The sequence below is a fragment of the Bos indicus x Bos taurus genome, chromosome 29 (genome assembly GCF_003369695.1).
Source record: "Bos indicus x Bos taurus breed Angus x Brahman F1 hybrid chromosome 29, Bos_hybrid_MaternalHap_v2.0, whole genome shotgun sequence".
Lineage (NCBI taxonomy): Eukaryota > Metazoa > Chordata > Mammalia > Artiodactyla > Bovidae > Bos > Bos indicus x Bos taurus.
This window is the reverse complement of record NC_040104.1, coordinates 25,372,508-25,395,611: the sequence shown is the minus strand read 5'-3', so window position 1 is coordinate 25,395,611 and position 23,104 is coordinate 25,372,508. Positions and strand designations below refer to the sequence as shown.

The window sequence follows — 23,104 nt, the reverse complement described above, 5'->3', positions numbered from 1 at the left end:
ACCAAGTTAAGAGAACCATCTGACCTTAAAGAGAACCTCAAGGCAATACAGTAATTTTTATGGATCTAAATAATTCATTCACTGTTTTAATATATTGTTAAACTGTTTCCTTCCTATGTGTAATTAATACTAAACACCTGCTGCTTCCATAGTGTACCCTGAGAGCATGTCCAGAATTCAGTAGATTTCCAACATTAAACACCTTCAATCAGGACCATTAAACTAATATAAATTTGATTTGCATTCCCTGGATCTCATCTAGTATCTAAATTTTAGTCATTTTTAAAAGCTAAACAAGATATGCATTTAAATGTAAACTTGAAGGATATCAGGAAAGAATAAGATGAACCAAGTCATAAACATCCAAAAAATGGAACTCAGCAGAAAGACTGTTGGTAAGTATATAAGGCTCTTGTACCCGAGCAAGAACCTAAAAGAAAAAAAGTATAAACATAAGGTATTAGTGAAAGTAAGTATGAATCATATTCATCTCATTTCTAAATTCCCTTAAATAATAATAACAGTGAAAGTAAAGACGACCTCAGATAACAACAACAGCTTTCACTAAGCGCCATGTGCCACTTTCCACGTGGTAAGAGCCACGCACCATCATCGCTTCATTTTACATGTGAGAAAACGGAAACACTGGGACTCTCAAAAAGTGAATGTTCTAGTTCCTGTAACTAACTTGCACGTTATTTTACTCCCAATAACATTATATTTTCAATTAATCTTTTTCATTTCTATTGAAATACATATTTGTATTTTTGGCATGTTGTATTTTCAAATACACGTTCTATTTTCAAAATGCAAAAATTTAAATCCCTGGAGACTCATCTTTACATTTAACAAGCTAAATGTGAAGCAAGCAGTGTATTTTTGAAACACACGGAGGCACACAACCTTGAGCATTTTTATCCTACAATCAGCTTGCGAAGCAGACACATAACATAAAAAGGTACATACAGGTTATCGGTGGCTCTCGTCATCAAACCCCAACCATCTTGCTTGGATCACAAGCAACATGGCAGTCCACATAAAACTTACTCAAATGTTTATTATTATAGTTTCAAAAGAAAAAAAATCTTTTACATTAAATACTCAATACAGTAAATGTATGCATGAATATAGTTTACCTAGATCTATTTTAAAATTTATATCATAAAACAACAATGATTGAACACACATATTAAAGGGTTTTTAAAAAGCTATCAAGATCCTAAGCTCAACTATGATAAAATAACACTTGGCAACAAGTAAAGATCCCAAACCTCAGGCCCCCAGTATGCTGCCAGAATAGGCCAACTGAAGCCCACACATCCTTCACGGCATGGCTTGTCTGCAGCAAAATTTGTTTGACCTAATTAAGTGGTGCAGTGAACTATCTTATTTGTAACAGCCTGCTACCACGACCTGTCTACTGACAGGTATCACACAGCAGCCTGGATCAACAAACAACCTCCTGTGGAGCCAGTAATAGTGGAAGTTTATAGCTGCTTACTCCGTGAAACTGGGACTCTGAAAAGTGGAAGAAATAAAAGTAGAACGGACAAAGCTGCCATATGCATTTGTCTCCCATTTGAACAGTGTCCGTATGCTAAGCCTATGGACTTCATAAGCACATGAAGCCCTCAACTCACAAAGTTTCCATATAAAAATTTTATAACATGAGTTTCTATTAAAACAAAGTCTCAAATGCCCCTATCCTAGGTGAGTAGATATTGTGCCAGCCTTTGCTTTCTCTCTGGAAAAAAGAAAAAATGTGACTGCAATTTGGCTTAAAATTTATTTGAAAACCAAGTCAATCCAATTAGTGGAAAATCAATGAATATCTCTAACTTACAAATTTTCTGCATAGCAGGCAATTTCAGGCATTTTACTATTTTTCAGAAATTTGAGCTTTAAAAGCTTTAAAATTCATTTCCAGCCTACTGTCCTGTTCTTGAATGACTAAGTGGTAAAATTCCGCTAATGCTTTTTTTTTTTTTAAATAACAAAAGCAACTCATGCTTATTCCACAAAATGCTGGTAAGCAGACAAAGGACATAGGAACACTCATAATCACACCCTGAAGACAGCAACACACACTTTCTTTTAGATTCTCTCTTATAGATCATCATCGTTACATTTTCCTTTCCTTCAGTGATTGAAAACACTGAAGAGAGACAAGTGTCCTGCTTGTATGGGCCTTACATTCCAGGAAATAGTAATTAAGTGCCATGGGGGAGGATACAGCAGAGCCAGTCAGACACGGCTTGGCTGAGGAGGGGATGCTGGGAGCTGAGGTCCATGAGACGTCTCCCGCTACGTAACAATGTGGTACAGAGCAGAGCCCTGCAGACAGACACACAAGCAAGAGCCAAGGCCCCAGGTGGGTATGAGCTTCCTATGTTCTAGAAACAGAAAGAAGGCTGGAGGGCAGTGAAAGTAAGCGATAATGCCAGAGGGGAAGGGGTGACTACATAGCACCTCACAGGCAAGGAGTCTGGATGTCATTCTGAGGACAAGGAGAAGCCACGGGAGGGCTTTATGCAGGGAGAGAAGACAGAAACTGGTTTGCTTTTTTAAAAGCCCACCCTTGATTGCTGAGTGAGGAGGAACTACAGTGGGATAAGAGCTGGAGTCAGAAGATCAGTGAGGTGGCCTGGCCTAAGGAGCCAGTGGAGGAGAGGGTGTGAGCAGACCAAGTGGGACAGGGCAGAGAGGGCCTGGGAGGGCACTGGGTGTGGGGGTGAGGAGCAGCGAAGAACAGCGGGGGCAGTAATCTGAGGACGGGACCCATTCTTCATGTAGAAACTGCATGCCGCTCTGCTGGGAAAGGGAGACGAAAAGCAGCGCTGGGGTACTGAGTACTGGGCATCAGTAATGGTTTTAACCTTTACATTTGTATTAACCACAAGGCAGGTCATAAACATCATCCTCATGTTAGAGATGAAGAAATCGAGGCACAGCAAGGTAAACCAACTTGCTCAAGGTCAGACTGTCATGTGGTAAAGCGTGACTTGAACCCGGGCAATCTGACTCTTAACTAGCCACTACATATATATACGTGTGTGTATGTGTATATATATAGACGTATATATACATATATATATAATGTATACAGATGTATAATGTAAATATATACACATATATAAATGTAAATATATAAAATGTATATACATACATTGTATACAATGTATATACATACCTATGTGTATTACATATAAATATGTAAATATATAAAATGTATATATGTATATATATATAAAATGTATGAATATATTATTAAAAATAGAACTATACCATAGTTACTATTTTATAATTTCCTATGATTTACTTAGGTTGTTTCTTACCTAAAAAACATTATGAGCTAAAAACTAGCCTAAAATGAATTTAGATTTAGAATAGAAAAAAAAACAATTTCCAAAAAATGGGAAAAATGCTTCAAGATGCAAAATAGTCACAAAAATCTTCCCATTATTCATTAACAATTCAAAAAGTGACCCAGGGAAAAAAAGTGAGCTAGGATATTTATTTTCTACCAATTGTCAATATAATTAAATTATTGGATTGACCGATTTGCTTTCAGTCAAATCATATACCACCAAAGCCCTGCCCTCCCACCTTGAGGATCATTCTATGTGATAAGTAACATTCATAGCTCAATAAAAATCTGTGGCTCCAACTAATAACAGTAAAAAACGAGTACTCAAATTGGAAGGGCAATAACCGGCTTTGCAAAAACTAATACACACCTTGGAAACAAAGATGTCAGAAAAAACAATATTATTAAAAGAAATCCTTTTAAAAGCCAAGAATCTGAATCGAAGTCCAATATGTATCCAACAGCCCACATGGTAATCACAGAAAGGAGCAGCAGCAGGAAGACCTATTAAGAGATTCAGAATTTTAGAACTTAATGGATTTTACCTCCTAAGCACCTAATAATAGTTCAAAAGCAAAACTATTTCCTAAATATATAGCAAGTTAATATAACAGCACAACAGTTTTTCTTCAAAATTGCTGATAGATAAATCTGAACTTTAAGAAATTACAAATCTTGAAAGCAATCTTTTAAATCTTGCATTAATAAAATGTTGCTTAAACATGTTTAGTTTTGCTGTATTCCACTTCAAGAAATGTTGATGTTCTAGAAACATGTTAGTGATAGCTGACATTTAAAAAATGATTTCTTTCAAACAGTATTATATGCCAGAAGGCATAAAGCAGGACAAAAAGACCACACAAAAATCAGTATACCCAAGACTCAACGAAGAAAGTACAAGAGTTCTAATCTGGGCACTGCATGGTGCCATGCCCTTATAAAGAAGGTCAGAAGGAACAAGTCTGCAGAAAAGATGACTTTCATTTAGGGCATGTGGAATTACAGACATCTAGGAGATAGCCAGGGTCAGTCAGAAAAGCAGATCTACCATACAGGTCAAAACTTAGTCTTTAATCAGTACACCGACTGGAAAGACAGGAATGAAAAGCATCCTGAGGACTGTGTGCAGGTGAATAGGGCAGAAGCTTGGCCAACAGAAACACTCAAGGGGAAAAAAGCTAAGTCCCAAAATGTGAGTAAGGAAGTATGACCGGTAATACCAGAAAGGCAGGATGAGAACCAGAAGAAATGTTCCAGTCAAGCAAGGGAAGGGACTTTCAAGAAGAGTAGATTCTCAGTGTCATATGTCACATGGAGGTCAAAGTCTGAAACACATCCTCAGGATGCTAATAATATGAGTTTATTCCACAAAGTTAAAAGAAGGAAGCAACACTGTGGCTGTCTGTATTAAAGCCGGACGCCACATCTGTGCAGTGTGGTCCCTTAACTCCAGTATGCATGACCTTTATATTCTGCTCTATCTTCTACAATCTTTATACCTCTAAACCACATTCTGAGAATGGCTAACTTCAAATGATTGTCTGATTCTTTGCGACACTGTGGACTGTAGCCCACCAGACTCTTCCATCCATGGGATTCTCCAGGCAAGAATACTGGAGTGGGTTGCCATTTCCTTCTCTAGGGGATCTTCCAGACCCAGGGATCGAACCCAGGTCTCCCACATTGCGGGCAGACGCTTTAATCTCTGAGCTACCAGGGAAGTCAATTTCAAATGACAGGAAATCTTTAATATGCTTCCAATTCTAATTTGCATGATAACACAAAATGAGCAAGTCTAGGGTTGTTTTTTTAAAAGGTAAACTTAGAATCTACATGCAATATAATTTCAGAACAGAAATAATAATTAAATGTGAATCTCACACTTTTAATCGCAGATACAACACTCATGGATGAGCCACACTATTTCCTTGTTCAACAAATATTCCAGTGTACATCATATGCTAGGCACTGTTCTAGGCACTTGGGAACACATCAATGAATTTAAAGTCTTCCTCTCACGAAGCCTAAATTCTAGCAGGGGAAGACAGACAAACATACTAAGTGAATTTTAGAGTATAGAGAAAGCTAAATGGAAGCTTTCTCTATACTCTAATATTCACTTAGTACACTTGTCTGTTCTAAGGTTTTTGGCTTTTATTCTGGGAGAAAGAGGGAAACATCACAGGATTCTGAGCAGATAAATGATAGGATTTGACTTACATTGTAAGATTCATCTGACTGCTCTACTGAGAAGAGACTAGAGGTGAGTGGAGGCAGGAAAATGTCAGAGAGCTGCAGGAATTCATCTTGCTGGACCCCAGTGTCATGGTAAAGTGGTGAGAAAGGTCAGATGCCGGATATACACTGAGGGCAGAACTAGCCAATATGTTTTTCTGATGGACTGGATATGCAGTATGACAAAGAGGCAAAGGTAACTGGAGAGTAAGTTGCCACCTGCTGAGATGGGGAAGCTCTGGACAGAATAGTTGGGAGCAAGGGGTAGGAGAGATCAGGAGCTCAGTTTTGGATGTTATACTGACAATGCCTTTTGGATGGTGAATGGATAAATCAAGTAGGTAACTGGATAGGTCTGAACTAGAGATACATTTGGGTGTTGTCAACATATAGACAGCATTTAAAGCCATGGAAGGGAAACTACCAAGGGAATGAATAGATAGAATAGAGGCCCAAGGACAAAACCCTGGGACACTCTACTAATAAAGCAGGGGAGGGAGCAGAGGAGATGGCAAAGGAGACTAGAAGTAACTGTTATTTCTTTTTTTCTCCCTTCCCATACTTAAATGCAAAATTGGTGTAGATTTCGTGGGGATCCTCTGCATAGAAATCTCATGCCTGTTAATCTAGAATCCGAAGGTATTCCACACAGTCTGAAGACAACGCTATTGTATGTGAAGATGTTAAACAGTAAAATCAATCCAATATCCATTTTAATAATACATTCTCTATTACAACTTAGATTTTGCTGGACCTAAGAGCAAGCTGACCGTTCTCATTTTTTCTATCATTCCATTCACTTTTTTGTTGTTGTTGTTCACTTTTAACTTTAGAAGACCACCACTCAGAAGAACTGCCAAGTTAAAAAAAAAAAAGAATAAAGGTTGGGTTTCATCTCTCAAAATTCTGGATGCTTTTAATTTTATGAAGTGACATCATACGCCTGAAGCTTGCAACATTGTCATTTTTTAAGTTTAACTCCTCCTGATTCTAAGAAAATGTTTTGAATGTTATTTCCCCTTTGAAAAAAATTTTAATAGGAACAAGTTCTTTAAGAATAACTCCCTATAAAATTCCTTGCAACAAGGATTCTTCCTTTTGCGTCTCTAAGAATCTAAACTATTTGTGTTTCAATTCACTCATGAAATAAACGTGGAAGTATGCTGCTGCTGCTAAGTCGCTTCAGTCGTGTCCGACTCTGAGCGACCTCATAGACGGCAGCCCACCAGGCTCCGCCATCCCTGGGATTCTCCAGGCAAGAACACTGGAGTGGGCTGCCATTTCCTTCTCCAATGCATGAAAGTGAAAAGTGAAGTATGCTATGGTATTCAAAAGGTAACATGGAGCTGTTGAGCCATCTAGCTGAGAACCAACAATAAATTGCCAGTAAAAGTGCCAAATTTCCAACTTTGGGTTACAGGATGTATGGGAAAGATACAATTGGCAGATACAATGCAGCAGTAGGCCAACTCTTTGGTTCTCCCTGATGACTTCAAACATGAAAACAAATGGACAAAGAGCCCACAGGATAGGCCCTGTATGAAAATACCTCGCATTTCTGCAGCCATCTCCAAAGTCTGAAATTTTTGTTGGCTCGAGTTTTGGCCTCCGTTTTTAGCATGTGAATAATGAGCCGATTTTTGTTCTGCAGGGCCATGTCAAGAGGGGTTTCTCCCTAAAAAAGAAAGAAACAGTTCAATTTCATTTTTGATACAGCATAGGTACTAAACTTTTTTTTAATATTTATTTATTTGGCTGAGTCTTGGTTGCAGCACGTGTGATCTTTAGTTGCACATGCAGGATCTTTTATAGCTGTGGTATGTGAACTCTTAGTTGGGGTATGTGGGGCCTAGTTCCCTGACCAGGGATTGAACCCAGGCTCCCTGCATTGGGAGCGTGGAATCTTAGCCACTGAGCCACCAGGGAAGTCCCAATGCTAAACAAGTTTTACAAACTCACAAGAATCATAGATTCAATGTATTTATTCCAAGGGTAGCCAACTATTATTGTTTCTATGTATCTTGTGGTAACTGAAGACATAATAAACTAAGAGAGATAAACACCTGGCCATACCTTAACATTTCGGACATCCAGGCTAGAACCAGCTTCCAAGAGCTTATCAACAGCATTAACATTTCCTGCTGCAACCGCCCAGTGGAGTGGAGTGTTTTGATGTATTTTATCAACTATATTGAGAGAAGGATTAAACTTTAAAAGAAATCCAGTTGGTTCTGGCCTGTCTCAAAACAATAAAACACCAAGGATCATTTATTAGAATGATTTGAAGGGTAAATGTAAATAATGAACCTGTTTGATAATGTATCAATGAACCAATCAGTAAGTATTCTGAAAACTGCAGAAGTTCTCTGTGCAGAGTTTTATTCTAGGTGCTAATACTGGTGAGGCCCAAGTTGCTGCCCCAAGAGAAATGTATTAATTGTCTGCTACATAATGTAATTTTAATATCAATACAATGGAATAATTGCTTTTGTTTTTCAAATTTTTATTTTCATGCTGCTGATTTAATGGTTAACGTTTTTGTTTTTTTTTTTTTAACTTTGGCCAACGTTAAATGCTATGTAGATAAACCAAAAGCTAACTTCACATTCTCCCTCCAACCACTTATTACATAAAGTGGTATAAAAATGCCCTAAATTATTTACCATAGAAAGTTATGGACTTGAAAGCAGAATTTAATGAAATATTTTTTACTTCATCTTCAAGACCTTTACTTCATTCATGACTACTCAAAAGATTCCTTTAATAAAATAATAATCTATTTTACTCATTCTATTCAAGATTTTTAAACATTATACATGACCTGAGAGTTACTAGCAAAGATGACAAAATGCTTTTTGACAAAATTCTACCCCAAATTTGAGCCCTATCACTCTAGGAACTAAAAGGAAATAGCATCAGAACTAACTCAGTTCCTAGGAGCAACATCCTGAGTAAAAGCAGACTCAGAAACTAAGTACAACACTGGAAACAAAACTGACAAAGGACCAAGCGTAGCACGGATTTGAACAGAAGAATAACAGAAGTTGGACAACGTGGTGACCAATAATCACAAGCAGTAATGATAAAACACACAAAAACTTAAATACGTAAGTAACTGATATGAACCTAACAAACGTGCTATTTTCTTAAGTGCAATTTTCATCAACTGCAATTAATATTTTCAGAGTTGTCAACAATATCAGAGAACCCTCAAACTTATTGTTTTTTGAAATGCATATTTATCATATGGATTTCAAATTATGGGAGCATTTAAACCTGTAGCCGTTCTCGAGAAACGTAAACTAAGAAATGCAAATTCTGTTAATAAGTATATGCTCTGGAATCTCCAGGTGTTCTGTAAGGAAATTCTTTTCTTATTAGTAGCTTTCAAATTTTTCCCCAAAGCTATCAGAAAAGAGAAAACTTATTTCAATGCTGCTTTTCTAACTACAACTACATTAAAAGAGCATGTCACAGTCACAAGACGGAAAATCTTACTTTCTTCAGAATGTTTTGTCACCTCACATAGAATAAGATACTTAAACTGCTGGAATCAAGAGTCAGAATAAGGCAATTCAATTAAACTTACTTACCCAAGTACTTTGTTAGCTGATAACATGAGTGGTGTCTGCCCATTTACATCTATCGTATTCACACTCTGTTAAAAAAGAAGAGTTGATCAGCCTAACTGTAAACACAGGTAAGTTACTGTTTTCTCTCTTAGTAGAAGTATCCCTTTAATACATTCAACACCACCAGTGTGTCTACAAGTGTTCAAATATCACTTGAATAAACTAGTGTTCTGTTTTACATCAATAGGGTAAAAATCCACTGATTGCTACAAAATATTTTTAAAGGGAAAAATCTGAATATATGATTTCAAGTGTTGTATGTTGTGAATGGAAGAAGACTAAGGGACAAAAAAATGTTGATAATCACCATCAAATATGAGACAGTAGAGACCTTAGAAGTTATCTAGTTTAGACTTTAACTGACACATTAATTCAAACTATCACCTCTTGGACAAAATCATCCAGTCTCTACTTAAACACTTTCAGTAAGAGTGAACTCTACCTTCTGAAGCAAGAATACAAAGTATATTGTATTTTTGGATTTACTATGTTTCAAAGAGTAAAACATGAAAAATTCTTTTCTATTTTTGAGAATACAGGAAATAAAAAGGAAATCATAGTCCAAGAAGATACGGTCCACTTAAAAAAAAAATGGGTCCAGAGTTGAGGTATATAATACCTCAACCAAGGGCCCCCAACCCCCCAAAAAAGTCAGTGACTGAATATTCTTACAGGCCTTGGAGGAAGAAACCCAAAGTGAAGTAGAAAAGATGACTCTTCATATAGTTTCCAAAATGAGAACCAAGAGGTTATAATTATTCTACTTGAATTGCTAAGTCTAACAGAAAGTGCTTATTTAAAGAGAATACTGTCATTCCAACAGCATTTGTGCAAACATGTTTCCATGCCTGCTACACGAAACTACTGATATCTAAACTAGTTGTTATCAGAAAGCATATCCCAGGCAAGCAGAACTGACAGTGAAACTCCCACTGCCAACAACCCATAATTTAACCAGTGCCACAAATGAATGTCTCTTAAGGCAAGTCATTTTTCATGGGATTACTTCAGGGAACAATAAGAAACACACATTCAAACTGGTCTCCACTTGGACTCAATGAAAGCAAATGATGGGTTAATTTAGTGATCTGACTACCATTTCCACATTCAACCAAAAGAAAAATACAGGCTTTAAAGTCATGTTTTTGAAAAACTCTGCAAATTACTGGGATTACATGAAAAACTATTATAAGCTTACAAGTTTCAGAAACAACTATTATATGTTACTGAGCTAAATGACCTATCCTTTTTGCTCCAATGAAGCTGGAAAAGAAGTATTCAATAGCTAGACTTACTGAGGCTAGTATTTGAACATTCAGGTATCTGTAAAAATGATTTTTATACCTTAAAAATGAGGACTATTACTAACGATCCTCTGAGTCCTTTCAGATTTACAACAGCTGCAATACAAAATACGTCTCAAAACATACCTGTCCTTTAGAGATGAGATATGCTATAATGGGCATGTGCTGAAATAACACTGCCAGGTGGATGCCGCAGAATCCCTCTCCATCAATGAGAGCGGGGTCTGCACCATACTGCAGTAATAATATGACCATAGGTAAATGACCTTGTCTGGAAAAAGAGAGAACAAAAATTATACTGTACTCTATAGTGCAAAAGAGAAAAATTCAGGGAGAAACTAATATTTCTAAGACATGAGGGACTGTGGTTAGATATAAAGAGTATTTCTTAACAGTGCACAGATTTTTAAAACACTGGAGCTTCTCTAAATATCTTTTACGTAGACATTCGAAACTCAGAACTATCTGGACAGTTCTTCTTAAGTGCAGGTAATAAGCTTATTAATAATAACCTCCCAATCTACCTTAAATCTTATGTGTAAGACTACTACCATGTATAAATAATTTTACATAACTAACAATAAAAATGGAAATTAAAAATCACTTGGACTTTGCCATTGTTATTTTAAAAACAAAAAACAATCATGAAACAGGTATGCTGAATGAAGGGTAACAATTCCCAGACCACAGGTGATAATACTGTTCTTAGGAACTACATATTTCTCTTTGAATACAGCTCATTTCTATGTAAAGCACTGTAGCTTAAGGGGATGAGCTAACCCCAGATTCTTCAAAATTCTCGACTCCAGAGAAAAGATTCAACTTCTTGCCTTAAATGAACAATTATCCACTTCACTTTCAGGTTCGTATCAATTTCACTGATCAGAGAGCATGGAGTTAAAATGAAAGATGAAGAAGTTGCTAAGTATCCAAATAGACACTTACTAACTTCAGCTTCAGATGCCAGTACATACCAGGGAAAAGAACTGATGGAGTTTACACTCACTAAACTACCACATTTGTCCATGTGATCAAATATTAAAAATATTTACTTTGATTTAGTTTGGGCCTCAATTAAACACAAAAACATCATCTATGGAAACTCTTTAAAACTGTATTTTTTTTTTCAATGAAGGGGTAAAAACAAAAGAAAGTCTTTCAAGTAGTCTGTAACTGCAATTCCAATATGAACTACTAGACATATATAGTTATTTAAATGCAAATTAGCTAAAATTTACTAAAATTAAAAACCCAATTCCTTAGTGGCATTAGCCACACTTTACATTTCACATGTGGCTAGTGGTGCTCCTTTACTGGACAGCACAAACACTTCCATCTTCACAGAAAATTCTATTGCAAAGTGCTGGTCTTTAATGTTCAGAAAATACATATGTCAGTTTTGATTCTGAACAGCAATTTCAGTATTTAAAGAAACCTTTACCTGATGGCCCAGTGAAGAGGAGTTGAATTTAAATCACCACCCAACTGATCTACCACAGCGCCTTTTGAAATATAAAACCTGTTAAGAGCAGACATAAGTGAAAATAAGGTTTAAAATTTAAAATTCATACTAAGAAAGAAAATATCCATTTTTCTTAGTAATAAAAGTATTCGAAAACAGAAATTATAATAATGCCCCTCTCTAAAACACTCAGATCTGCAGAAGTCGGAAAGATTCACATAAAAGCATCAAACAGATCCCTGGTGAAATATTCTCATCATGTAAGTGATTACTCCTGCTGTCATGAGTATTCCTTTACAACTATACACTGAACACATAATAACTACTCTCTGCTTATTCTAACCACAAAACTCTTGAAATGGTTTATATTTAAAAGGTTTCTATTACAGATGTTCTACTTAACTTGCAAGAAGAAAGGTGAAACCATGTCACAACTAACAGCTTAAAGTTAGAGTTACTATGTGGAAATAATGATGCTAAAAGTAGGTAGCAAAAAAATAACTCAAAATTCTTCCAGAAAAGTTAGACATTTTGAGCATTTCACTCTCTATTTTGGAGGTATTGATGGGATACATTGTATAAAGTGAAACTATAAGGTAAAGAGACTTATTTTCTTCTGTGGCTTACAGGAATTAGTCTCATTATTTCAAAGTTGTGCTTCATATACATTATCTAAACAATACACCAGTTTATTTCCACAGAAAAGGAGTATGGCTGTGAGTATATCTCCTTATTCTAACCTTTAGTATATTTTTACTTTCCTAAACCACAGGATTTTAAATGTGTATAATACAAAACATATACACATTCATGTATACATACACATTTTACATGCTAAGATATTAAAAAAAAACCCACAGTAGTGCTTTATGTAGGGGAATAATTTTATACAATCTAATACATGCCTAATCTGAAATGTATTCCATATTTAATTTTGCTGTTAAATTATTCCCCTACCCATCCATTCCTCCTAGCATTATTACAATGTAACAATTTCAGTGATTCTTTTAAACTTGGTGAAACTATCTGTTCTATTGTGAAAAACATGTTGTTATGCTGTCACTCAATCATGTCCTACTCTGTGTGACCCCATGGACTGCAGCACACCAGGTTTCCTTGTCCTTCACCAGCTCCTGGAGCTTATTCAAACTCATGTCCATTGAGTCAGTGATACCATCCAAACATCTCATCCTCTGTCATCCCATTCTCCTCCTGCCTTCAATCTTAACCAGCATCAGGGTCTTTTCCACTGAGTCAGTTCTTCACATCAGGTGGCCAAAGTACTGGAGTTTCAGCTTCAGCACCAGTCCTTCCAATGAATATTCAGGGTTGATTTCCTTAAAAATGGACTGGTTGGATCTCCTTGCACTCCAAGGGACTCTCAAGAGTCTTCTCCAGCACCACAGTTCAAAAGCATCAGTTCTTGGGCGCTCAGCCTTCTTTATGATCCAACTCTCACATTCATACATGACTACTACAAAAAACACAGCTTGGACTATACAGACCTTTGTCGGCCAAGTTGTCTCTTACTTTTTAATACGCTGTCTACGTTTGTCATAGCTTTTCTTCCAAGGAGCAAGTGTCTTTTAAAACTTTCAAGGTTGCAGTCACCATCCGCAGTGATTTTGGAGCCTATGAAAAAAGAGTCTGTCACTGTTTCCATCGTTTCCCCATCTATTTGCCAGGAAGTGATGGAAACAGATGCTACGATCTTAGTTTTTTGAATGTTGAGTTTTAAGTCAGCTTTTTCACTCTCCTCTTTCACCTTCATCAAGAGGCTCTTCAGTTCCTCTTCGCTTTCTGCCATAAGGGTGGTATCATCTGCATATCTGAGGTTATTGATATTTCTACCAGCAATGCTGACTCCAGCTTGTGCTTTATCCAGCCCAGCTTTTTGCATGATGTACTCTGCATGTAAGTTAAATAAGCAGAGTGACAATATACAGCTTTGATGTACTTCTTTCCCAGTTTTGAATCAGTCTGTTGTTCCATGTCCAAAAATGTTCACATTCATTGCCTGAACTGTGACTTCATTTTTAATTTTTCTTTTTGGGCCAGTGAGTCCTGGTCCAGATGATCTCTGAGGTCCTTTTCAATACTATAATAACCATTGTGCATGGTACAAAGTTCAAGCATTCATTTATAATAAAGAATTAGAGATGGCTCAACATACATACTTGCACTTGAAAAGAGAAAAGACAAATGAAGGAAAGGTTTAGAATTATAAAACACATACTTAATTAACACACATATATCCCATCTTACTTTACAAGATCCAGCCTGTTATTAATAGCAGCCCAATGAAGAAGAGACACATTTTCTTTGTCTGGTTGCCTGACATCATATCCTGCTTCTACCAACTCTTTACATCGTTCAAAAATTCCGTATCTGCAATAAGATGGAAAATAAAAGGCATAAATGATACTATTAAAATAATTTCAGCTGTCAAGATTTCTTTCTTTTACCATGTCTTTATCCAGTGTGTCTTTTGGTCAATGCAGAAATATAATAATTAGCAAAGGTATTCACAAAGTGGATGGAATGTAAAGCCAAACAACAGAAGTAAACTTGGCTACTAGCTGATGAGATAGATGAATCTATTTGGACTTACCTGATTTTCTGAAATAAATTTTTAACATTCACAGTTTCCCTCTTTCAATAAGTTTCACTGGATCTTTCACTATGCACCAGGAATGCATGGTGCTGATTCGGGACAATAATCGTATCCCCAAATCAAACAAAGCCCAACCAATGATTTCACAATAAGGGAGCGAGACTAAAAGCAAACTGGAACAGGGTAAATTCAACAATAAAACATGGACACGGTGTAGGTACAGAAAAGGAAGGAATGATTAGCCCTTCCTGAAGTAGATGGAACACGATATACAAGCTACGAAGGGAAGACATTTCAGGCAGAGGGAATAGCATGTATGAAAACCAGAGATATGAAACTACACGGATACCTGGAGAAATAATAAGCAATTTAGCACCGCAAAAGCATAAAGCATAAGAAAGGCAATGGCAGGAGATGAGGCTAGGAGAGGCAGGCAAAGCCTGCATGATCCTTCTCTGCCACGCTTTGAAATTTAGTCTTTACGGCTCAAGGGGAAGCCAGCGCAGGTTTTAAAGAAGAAAGCACTCAGGCTTTGGGCTGTAAGAAAGATCACATTGGTGCAGTATGGAAGCTAATTTTAGGTGAAGACTGAGAGACCAGTTTAGAGGCTCTTGTATTAGAGACAGGTGATCAGCAAAGGGAGCCTCAGGTAAAAGGAATGGAAAAGGAGGGAAAGATTGAAGGGATATTTAAGAGAGTTGTTTAACTATCAGAATGATAAGTAGGAGAGAATTTATCTCTTTTTAATGCTAAAATAATTTTCAAAATCATTCATTAGCTCTATTTCTTTTCAATAGAAACTAAAGTCCTACTAAACCATGCTGGGAGGGATTGGGGGCAGGAGAAGGGGATGACAGAGGATGAGATGGCTGGATGGCATCACCAATTCAATGGACGTGAGTCTGAGTGAACTCTGGGAGTTGGTGATGGACAGGGAGGCCTGGCATGCAGCGATTCATGGGGTCGCAAAGAGTCGGACACAACTTAGCGACTGAACTGAACTCAAAGTAGTGGTTCCCAGGGCCTCCAGAGTTAATGTAAATTAGTAATTATAATATTCAAATAATTGTCAATCACTCTTTAACAAATATAAGCAATATGTTAGTCTACATTAAAGCCAAACAGGTTAACTAATCACCAAACATCTTCACTTTTGACAGAAATGATATATATCAAGTTTGTGCAGTAACATCAGTTTCTTTCATGCAGATTAGAAGCTCTGACAGGCAGGCTAATATTTGATTACTAATAAAGTGGCCTACTAATTAACATAATCTGACAGGTAAAATATTTCAAAACATATTCAATGGCAAGAGATGTGGTAGATGTTAACAATCAGTGAGATCCATGAGGGTGATAATGTTGGAAATGATTTTATGCAAATACCCACAGGTGGAAATCTTAAGGAGAAACTCGAAACATATTTCATTTTCAGTGAAAGCAAAACAACCGACTATAGTTTCAAGTGGTCAGAAAACCTGTTTCTATTTTGCTGACTTTCTTCTAGTGCACCCAAGATAATAGCTACACAGAAAGTAATCAATAAATGTTTAAAATACTCATTAATGTGTGAGTTATATTCTTCTATCTCATCTTCATATTTAGGTTGTAGTACATTTTAAAAGCCTAAGATTGTGTGTTTCAAATTCAGAGTCTAGCATGAGTGTCATTTAAAACCATCTGCTCACTCAATGAACATTTACTGAGCACCTAATACAAGACAAACTGTGCAAAAGCACTGGGCTTACAAAGATGAAAAAGACATGCTTTTGCTCAGAAGTTCACAATCTGATGGAAGAGACCATTAATAAAAAACTAAGCTGCACTGTATCAGCTGTTCTGATGCTGGTCTGACAAGCATACATACTATCACTGGAGTATGAAGGGAGAAGGTGTGCACAGGAGTGCCACGGACTGCACATAGGTTATTACAACTCAACAGAAATGAAGGATAAAACAAAGCATTAGGAAGACTTACTGAGTAGCTTTTACAATGTCACAGTTACTAGAATCCTCTATAAGAGGAAGAGCCTCTCTCGCCTTGGCAAGTTCTTTGTTTTCGTGTGCACAGACTCCATGTCGACCAAATCCTGGAGGGTAGGGGCCATGGCTGTGATTCCTGCACTGAAGAGTAAGAGTAATTTGACAATGCACGGTAAAAGAATCAATGTCACATTCAACTACATCATAAAGCATTTGGTACTATCAACAATATCCATCAATTAAATGATTTTTTTTCATTCTTAGAGGTACATCCTACAGAAAATTTTCATTTTAATTCTATTCACTAGGATTAGATGCTTACTATTAGAAAAGTCCAAACTATGTATTAGGTTGGTGCAAAAGTAATTGAAGTTTTGCACTGTTGAACTCTGCCATTCAACACTGGAATACATTCTTAAATAAATGTGGTTATCTTATATATCACTTTAATGCATACTTCTCACTATGTATTTTTGCTAATGACTTATTACCTACTGTTTATATTTATCTTAGACTGTGGAAATGATGTTAGACAAAAACTAAATTCCAGTGATTTTTTAATTCAAGTTCAAAATGGATCACAAAGCAGCAGAGACAACTCGCAACATCAACAGCGCACTTGGCTCAGAAACTGCTAATGAACAGTATGTGCAGTGGTGCTTCAAGAAGTTTTGCAAAGGAGACGAGAGCCTCGAAGATGAAGAGCGCAGTGGCAGCCGTCAGAAGTTGACAATGACCAACGGAGAGCCATCATCAAGCTGATCCTCTTACAGCTACTGAAAGTGCCGAAGAACCCAACATCAACCATTCTATGGTCATTCAGCATTTGAAGCAAACTGGAAAGCTGAAACAGCTCAGTAAGTGGGTGCTTCATGAGCTGACTGCAAACCAAAAATATCGTTTTGAGGTGTCATCTTCTCTTATTCTACACAACAACAACAAACCATTTATTGATTGTGATTGTGATGTGCGACAAAAAGTGGATTCCATACAACCCCGGGTAACAATCAGCTCAGTGGCTGGACTGAAAAAAAGTTCCAAAGCACTTTCCAAAGCCAAACTTACACCAAAATAAAAGGTCATGGTCAGTCTGGTGGTCTGCTGCCAGTCTGATCCACTACAGCTTTCTGAATCCCAGTGAAACCATTACATCGGAGAAGTATGCTCAGCAAATCGATAAGATGAACAGAAAGCTGCAATCCCTGCAGCTGGCACTGGTCAACACGAAGGGCCCAATTCTTCTCCATGACAATGCCCGACCACACATCGCACAACCAACACTTCAAAAGTTGAACAAAGTGGGCTACAATCTTTTGCCTCATCCACCATACTCACCTGAAGTGAAAGTGTCAGTTGCTCAGTTGTGTCTGACTCTTTGCAACTCCATGGACTCTAGCCCAGCAGGCTCCTCTGTCCATGGAATTCTCTAGGCAAGAATACTAGAATGGGTAGCCACTCTCTTCTCCAGGGGATCTTCCCAAACCAGGGATCGAACCTGGATCTCCTGCATTGCAGGCAGATTCTTTACCATCTGAGCCACCAGGGAAGCCCTCATTGTCACCTGACCTTTCACCAAATGACTACCACTTCTTCAAGCATCTCGACAACTTTTTGCAGGGAAAATCCTTCCAAAACCAACAAGAGACAGAAAATGCTTTTCAAGAGTGTTGAATTGCAAAGCACAGATTTTTACACTACAGGAATACACACACTTATTCTCGTTGACAAAAACATGCTGATTGTAATAGTTCCTATTAATAAAGATGTGCTTGAACCTAGTTATAATGATATAACATTCATGGTCTGAAACCGCAATAACATTTACACCAACCAAATAGTTCTGTCATAAAACAAAGGCCATCTGCAAAAGACACTAAAGTATTCTGTTACTTGTAATAGGTCGAGGGTCATGGCTCTTAACAGCAGGAAGGTCACGTCTGCTTCAGGAAGTCATGGCAAATACACCCTAAGGCTACATCCCAATGTATAAATGAAATCCCAGAAGAGGAAGAGGAAATACTTTTAAATAATTTGACTAAAAAATAGCCAAAAATCTTCCAAATTTGGTGAAAATTATAAACCCACAGCTCCTACAAGCTCAACAAACCCAAGCGGCACCAAGCTCATATTACACCAAGGCATATAAAAATCGAACTACTCAAAACCAATGATAAAGATAGCGGTCCAAGTAAAAAGACACATTATGTTCAAAAAAACAAAGATAAGAATGAACTCAGACTTCTTATCAGTAAGTACCAGCCAGAAGACAAAAGCAAGACAGTTTTAAAAATCTAAAAGAAAAAACTTAACCTGCAAACACTAACAAAAATATTCTTGAAAAATAGGAATGAAAGAAACACTTTTTTCAAACAAATCAAAGCTTAGAAAACTGCCAACAGACACTATCTTACAAGAAATAATAAAGGATGTTTTTCAGGCTAAAGGAAAATAATACCAGATAGAAATCTGAATCAATACAAAGAAACAGAGAGTGACAGAACTACATGGTTAATATGTATAATTATGTGGGTCAACATAACAGATTTTGTCACATTTTTTTAATTTCTTGATGACAAAAAACAGAAGTATATTGTTACAGGAGATTCTTAAAACAGTATTTGCAGATAAACAGTTATAAGTAAACCCAAGAGCAACTTCTAAATAAATAAAGTCTTGCAATAAGCCAATAGCAGAAATAAAATACTTAAAACATACTCAGTATTTTTCAAACTACAGGAAAAGTAGAGGGAAAATGAACAAAGAACAGAGAAGGAATAAAACATATAAGGTAATATATTTATACTAAACTATATTTATAATCACGTTAAATACTAATGGTCTAAAGAAAACCAAATGAAAGACAGTTTGGTAGACTGGATTTTTTAAAAAGCAAACACCTAGAAAACTACATGTCATCTACAGGAAACTCACATTAAATACAAAAATATACATAGGTTAAAGGTAAAGGATAGAAAGAGATATGCCATGAAAAAAAAAATAAGCATAAGGAATTCAATGGTTATATTAATATAAGACAAAGTAGACATCAACACAAGAAATATTACCAGAGATAAGGAGAGACATCTCAAAATATTAAAGAAGGCAATTTATCAAGATACAACATCCTTAAATACACATGTACCCAAAAGGAACTTCAAAATTCATAAAGCAAAAAAGAAAAACAGGAAGATTCATTATTATAGTCGAGTATTTTAATACTTCTTTCAGCTACTAGAAAAACAGAGAAATCAGAAACAGATGCACTTGTGCGTGCTCAATCGCTCAGTCGTGTCCGACTCTTTGCGACCCCGTGGACTGTAGCCCGCCAGGCTCCTCTGTCCACAGGATACTCCAGGTAAGAATACTGGAGTGGGTTGCCATTTCCTTCTCCAGAGGATCTTCCCGACCCAGGGATCAAACTCGCGTCTACCCTGTCTCCTGCACTGGCAGGCAAATACTTGACCACTGCACCACCAAGAAGACTTAACACTATCCACCAACTGGATCTAACTGACATTTTCATAAAATCCCACCCAACAACAAAATAGATATGTGTTCCAAGTACACATGGAATATTCATCAAGACAGATAATATTCTGGGCCATAAAACAAGTCTCAACAAACTTATATGGGTTGAATTCATACAGAGTATGTTCTCTGGCCATAGCTGGAATTAGATTAAAAATCAATAATGAAAGGATATGTAGAATATTCTCAAATATTTGGAAACTAAACAACATAGTTGTAAATACAGTGAATTTTTAGCTTTAAACGCTTATAATCGGAAAAAGACTCTTGAGAGTCCCTTGGATGGCAAGGAGATCAAACCAGTCCATCCTAAAGGAAATCAGTCCTGAATATTCATTGGAAGGACTGATGCTGAAGCTTAAACTTCAATACTTTAGCCACCTGATATGAAGGACTGACTCATTGGTAAAGACCCTGATGCTGGGAAAGATTGAAGGCGGGAGGAGAAGGGGACGACAGAGGATGAGATGGTTAGATGGCATCACCAACTCAATGAACATGAGTTTGAGTAAACTTCGGGAGTTGGTGATGGACAGGGAGGCCTGGCGTACTGTAGTCCATGGGGTTGCAAAGAGTTGGACACGACTGAGTGGCTAAATGGGAAAAAAGAAGGAACTAATATAAATGACCTAAGCTTTTGCCTTAAGAACCTAGAGAAGGAAAATAAACCCAAAATAGAATGAATGAAACAATAAAGATATGGAAATCCACGAAATATAAAAAAGAAAACAAATGCAGAACCACTGAAACCAACAGCTGTTCTTGGGCCTTCCCTGGTGGTGCAGCAGATGGGAATCTGCCCGTGGTTCCATCCCTGGTCGCGAGATTACACGGGCCATAGGGCAGCTGGGCCCATGTGACACAACTACTGAGCCCACGAGCCACAGCTACTAAAGCCCCCGTGCCTAGAGCCTGTGTTCCACAACAAGAGAAGCCACTGCAATGAGAAGCCCACGCATCGCAACGAAGAGTAGACCCTGACTGCTGAAATTCAGAAGCCCGCCAAAGCAATGAAGACTCAGGGCAACCAAAATAAATAAAAATTACTAAAAACAAAAACAGAGTGTAAAGTTTTTCTTTAAATAGCTGGTTCTTTGGAAATAATAAATCAATAAAATTGATAAACCTCCAGACTGATCAAAAATAAAGATGTCAATGACATATAGCAGGTTTAAAAAAGAGGACACTATTACAAGATTCTGGAAACACCAGAAGGATAATAAGGGACTTCTGTGATCATGTTTATGCCATTGAATTCAATGACCTAGATGAAATGCAAAACATTTTCTTGGAACACACAAGTTATCAAAATGGAATTAAAAAGAAATGAGTAGCACTCTATCTATTAAGGAAATTGAGTTCATAATTTTAAAACTTCCCAATAGGGACTTCCTCATAGTCCAGTGGCTAAGACTGTGCTCCCAATGCAGGGGGCCCAGGTCTGATCCCTGGAACTAGACCCCACATCCCACACCGGAGTTCACACCCCACAGTGAAGACCTGGTGTGGTCAAGTAAATAAATAAAAATATTAAACAAACAAAAACTTCCCATCAAACAAAAGCAAAACAACTCCAGGCCCACATAACTTTTAACCGGCAAACACTATGAAAACATTCAGGGAAGAAACGATACCAACTCCTTCAGAATACAGAGGAATTGCTTCCTAGCTCATTTTAGGAAGCAGCATGATCCCCAAAATAAAACCAACAGACATTCGCAGTAACAAAACTACAGACTTAATACCCTTCATGAACACACATGTAAAGATCCCAATGAAATGTCAGCAAAATTGTATTCAGTGATTCAAATATAAAAAGGGTAATATACATTACAACCAAGCTTAAACATTTCAAAAGGAATCAGTACAATCCATCGTCTTCACAAAATAAATATATTCAATTCAGCAGAACAAAAGCATTTGACAGAATTCAACACCCATGCATGACACTCTTTGGACACTAGGGAAAGAAGGGGACTTCCTCAACCTGATAAAGATCATTTATAAGAAATCTACAGGGCTTCCCTGGTAGCTCAATGGTAAAGAATCCACATGTCAATGCAGGAGACACGGGTATGAGCCCTGGTCTGGGAAGATCCCACATGCTGCCAGCAGCTAAGCCCATGCACCACAGCTACTGAACCTGTGCTCTAGAGTCCAGGAACCACAACTCCTGAGCCCATGCACCCCAACTACCGAAGCCTAAACACAAGAGGAGTCACCGTAACGAGAAGCCCATGCACTGCAACAGAGTCGTTCCCTGCCCCCCGCAACTAGAGAAAAGCCCACACAGCAACAAAGACCTAGAACGGCCAAAAATAAATAAATTATTTTTTAAAAATCTATAGCTACCACACACTTAACAGTAAAAGAATGAATGCTTTAACTGTAAAGACTGAGACAAAACAAGAATGCCCATTTTCACCACTTGTAATCAACAATGTAATGAAGTCCTGGACAGAATAAGAGTAAAGGAAAGAAAAAATGCATAGAGATTAGAAAAGAAGCAAATTCACCTTTATATACAGACAATATGATCATATACACAGAAAACCCAAAGAGATCTTTTTTAAAATTTACAATAGGAGTCGGACACGACTGAGCGGCTTTCACTTTCCACTTAAATGCATTGGAGAAGGAAATGGCAGCCCACTCCAGTGTTCTTGCTGGAGAATCCCAGGGATGGAGGAGCCTGGTGGGCTGCTGTCTATGGGGTCGCACATAGTCGGACACAACTGACGTGACTTAGCAGCAGCAGCAGTAGCATACAATATAAAATACTTAAAAAGATTTTCTACTGTATCCAGCATGTTTAGTTGCATTTAAGGGAGAGGTTCACATCAAATATCTAGCAAATCATGCCTAGAAATCCAAACTGGCTTGTTATTTTCTAATCCCATCTATGGTTAAGATACCATAAAGTTGTTACCAGACCTTTATCCACCTTATTCACCAGACCTGTCTCTGAACAACTTCTCA

The 23,104-nt window shown here is 37.3% G+C and overlaps 1 protein-coding gene across 2 annotated transcripts in view; it reads right to left on the bottom strand.

Annotated features, from left to right (window-relative positions):
• ZDHHC13 (zinc finger DHHC-type containing 13) overlaps window positions 1-23,104 on the bottom strand; it is a 51,100-nt gene that overhangs the window by 19,723 nt on the left and 8,273 nt on the right. Inside the window, exons 2-10 of one of the 2 annotated variants that reach the window (XM_027531654.1) lie at window positions 16,593-16,738; window positions 14,266-14,388; window positions 11,980-12,057; window positions 10,665-10,809; window positions 9,196-9,260; window positions 7,676-7,838; window positions 7,152-7,277; window positions 3,738-3,871; window positions 330-430 (exon numbers count right to left, since the gene is read on the bottom strand). In XM_027531654.1, the coding sequence (XP_027387455.1) occupies window positions 330-430; window positions 3,738-3,871; window positions 7,152-7,277; window positions 7,676-7,838; window positions 9,196-9,260; window positions 10,665-10,809; window positions 11,980-12,057; window positions 14,266-14,388; window positions 16,593-16,738 (1,081 nt within the window). The remainder of the gene's footprint in view (window positions 1-329; window positions 431-3,737; window positions 3,872-7,151; window positions 7,278-7,675; window positions 7,839-9,195; window positions 9,261-10,664; window positions 10,810-11,979; window positions 12,058-14,265; window positions 14,389-16,592; window positions 16,739-23,104) is intronic. The other variant, XM_027531655.1, reaches the window with a different exon arrangement.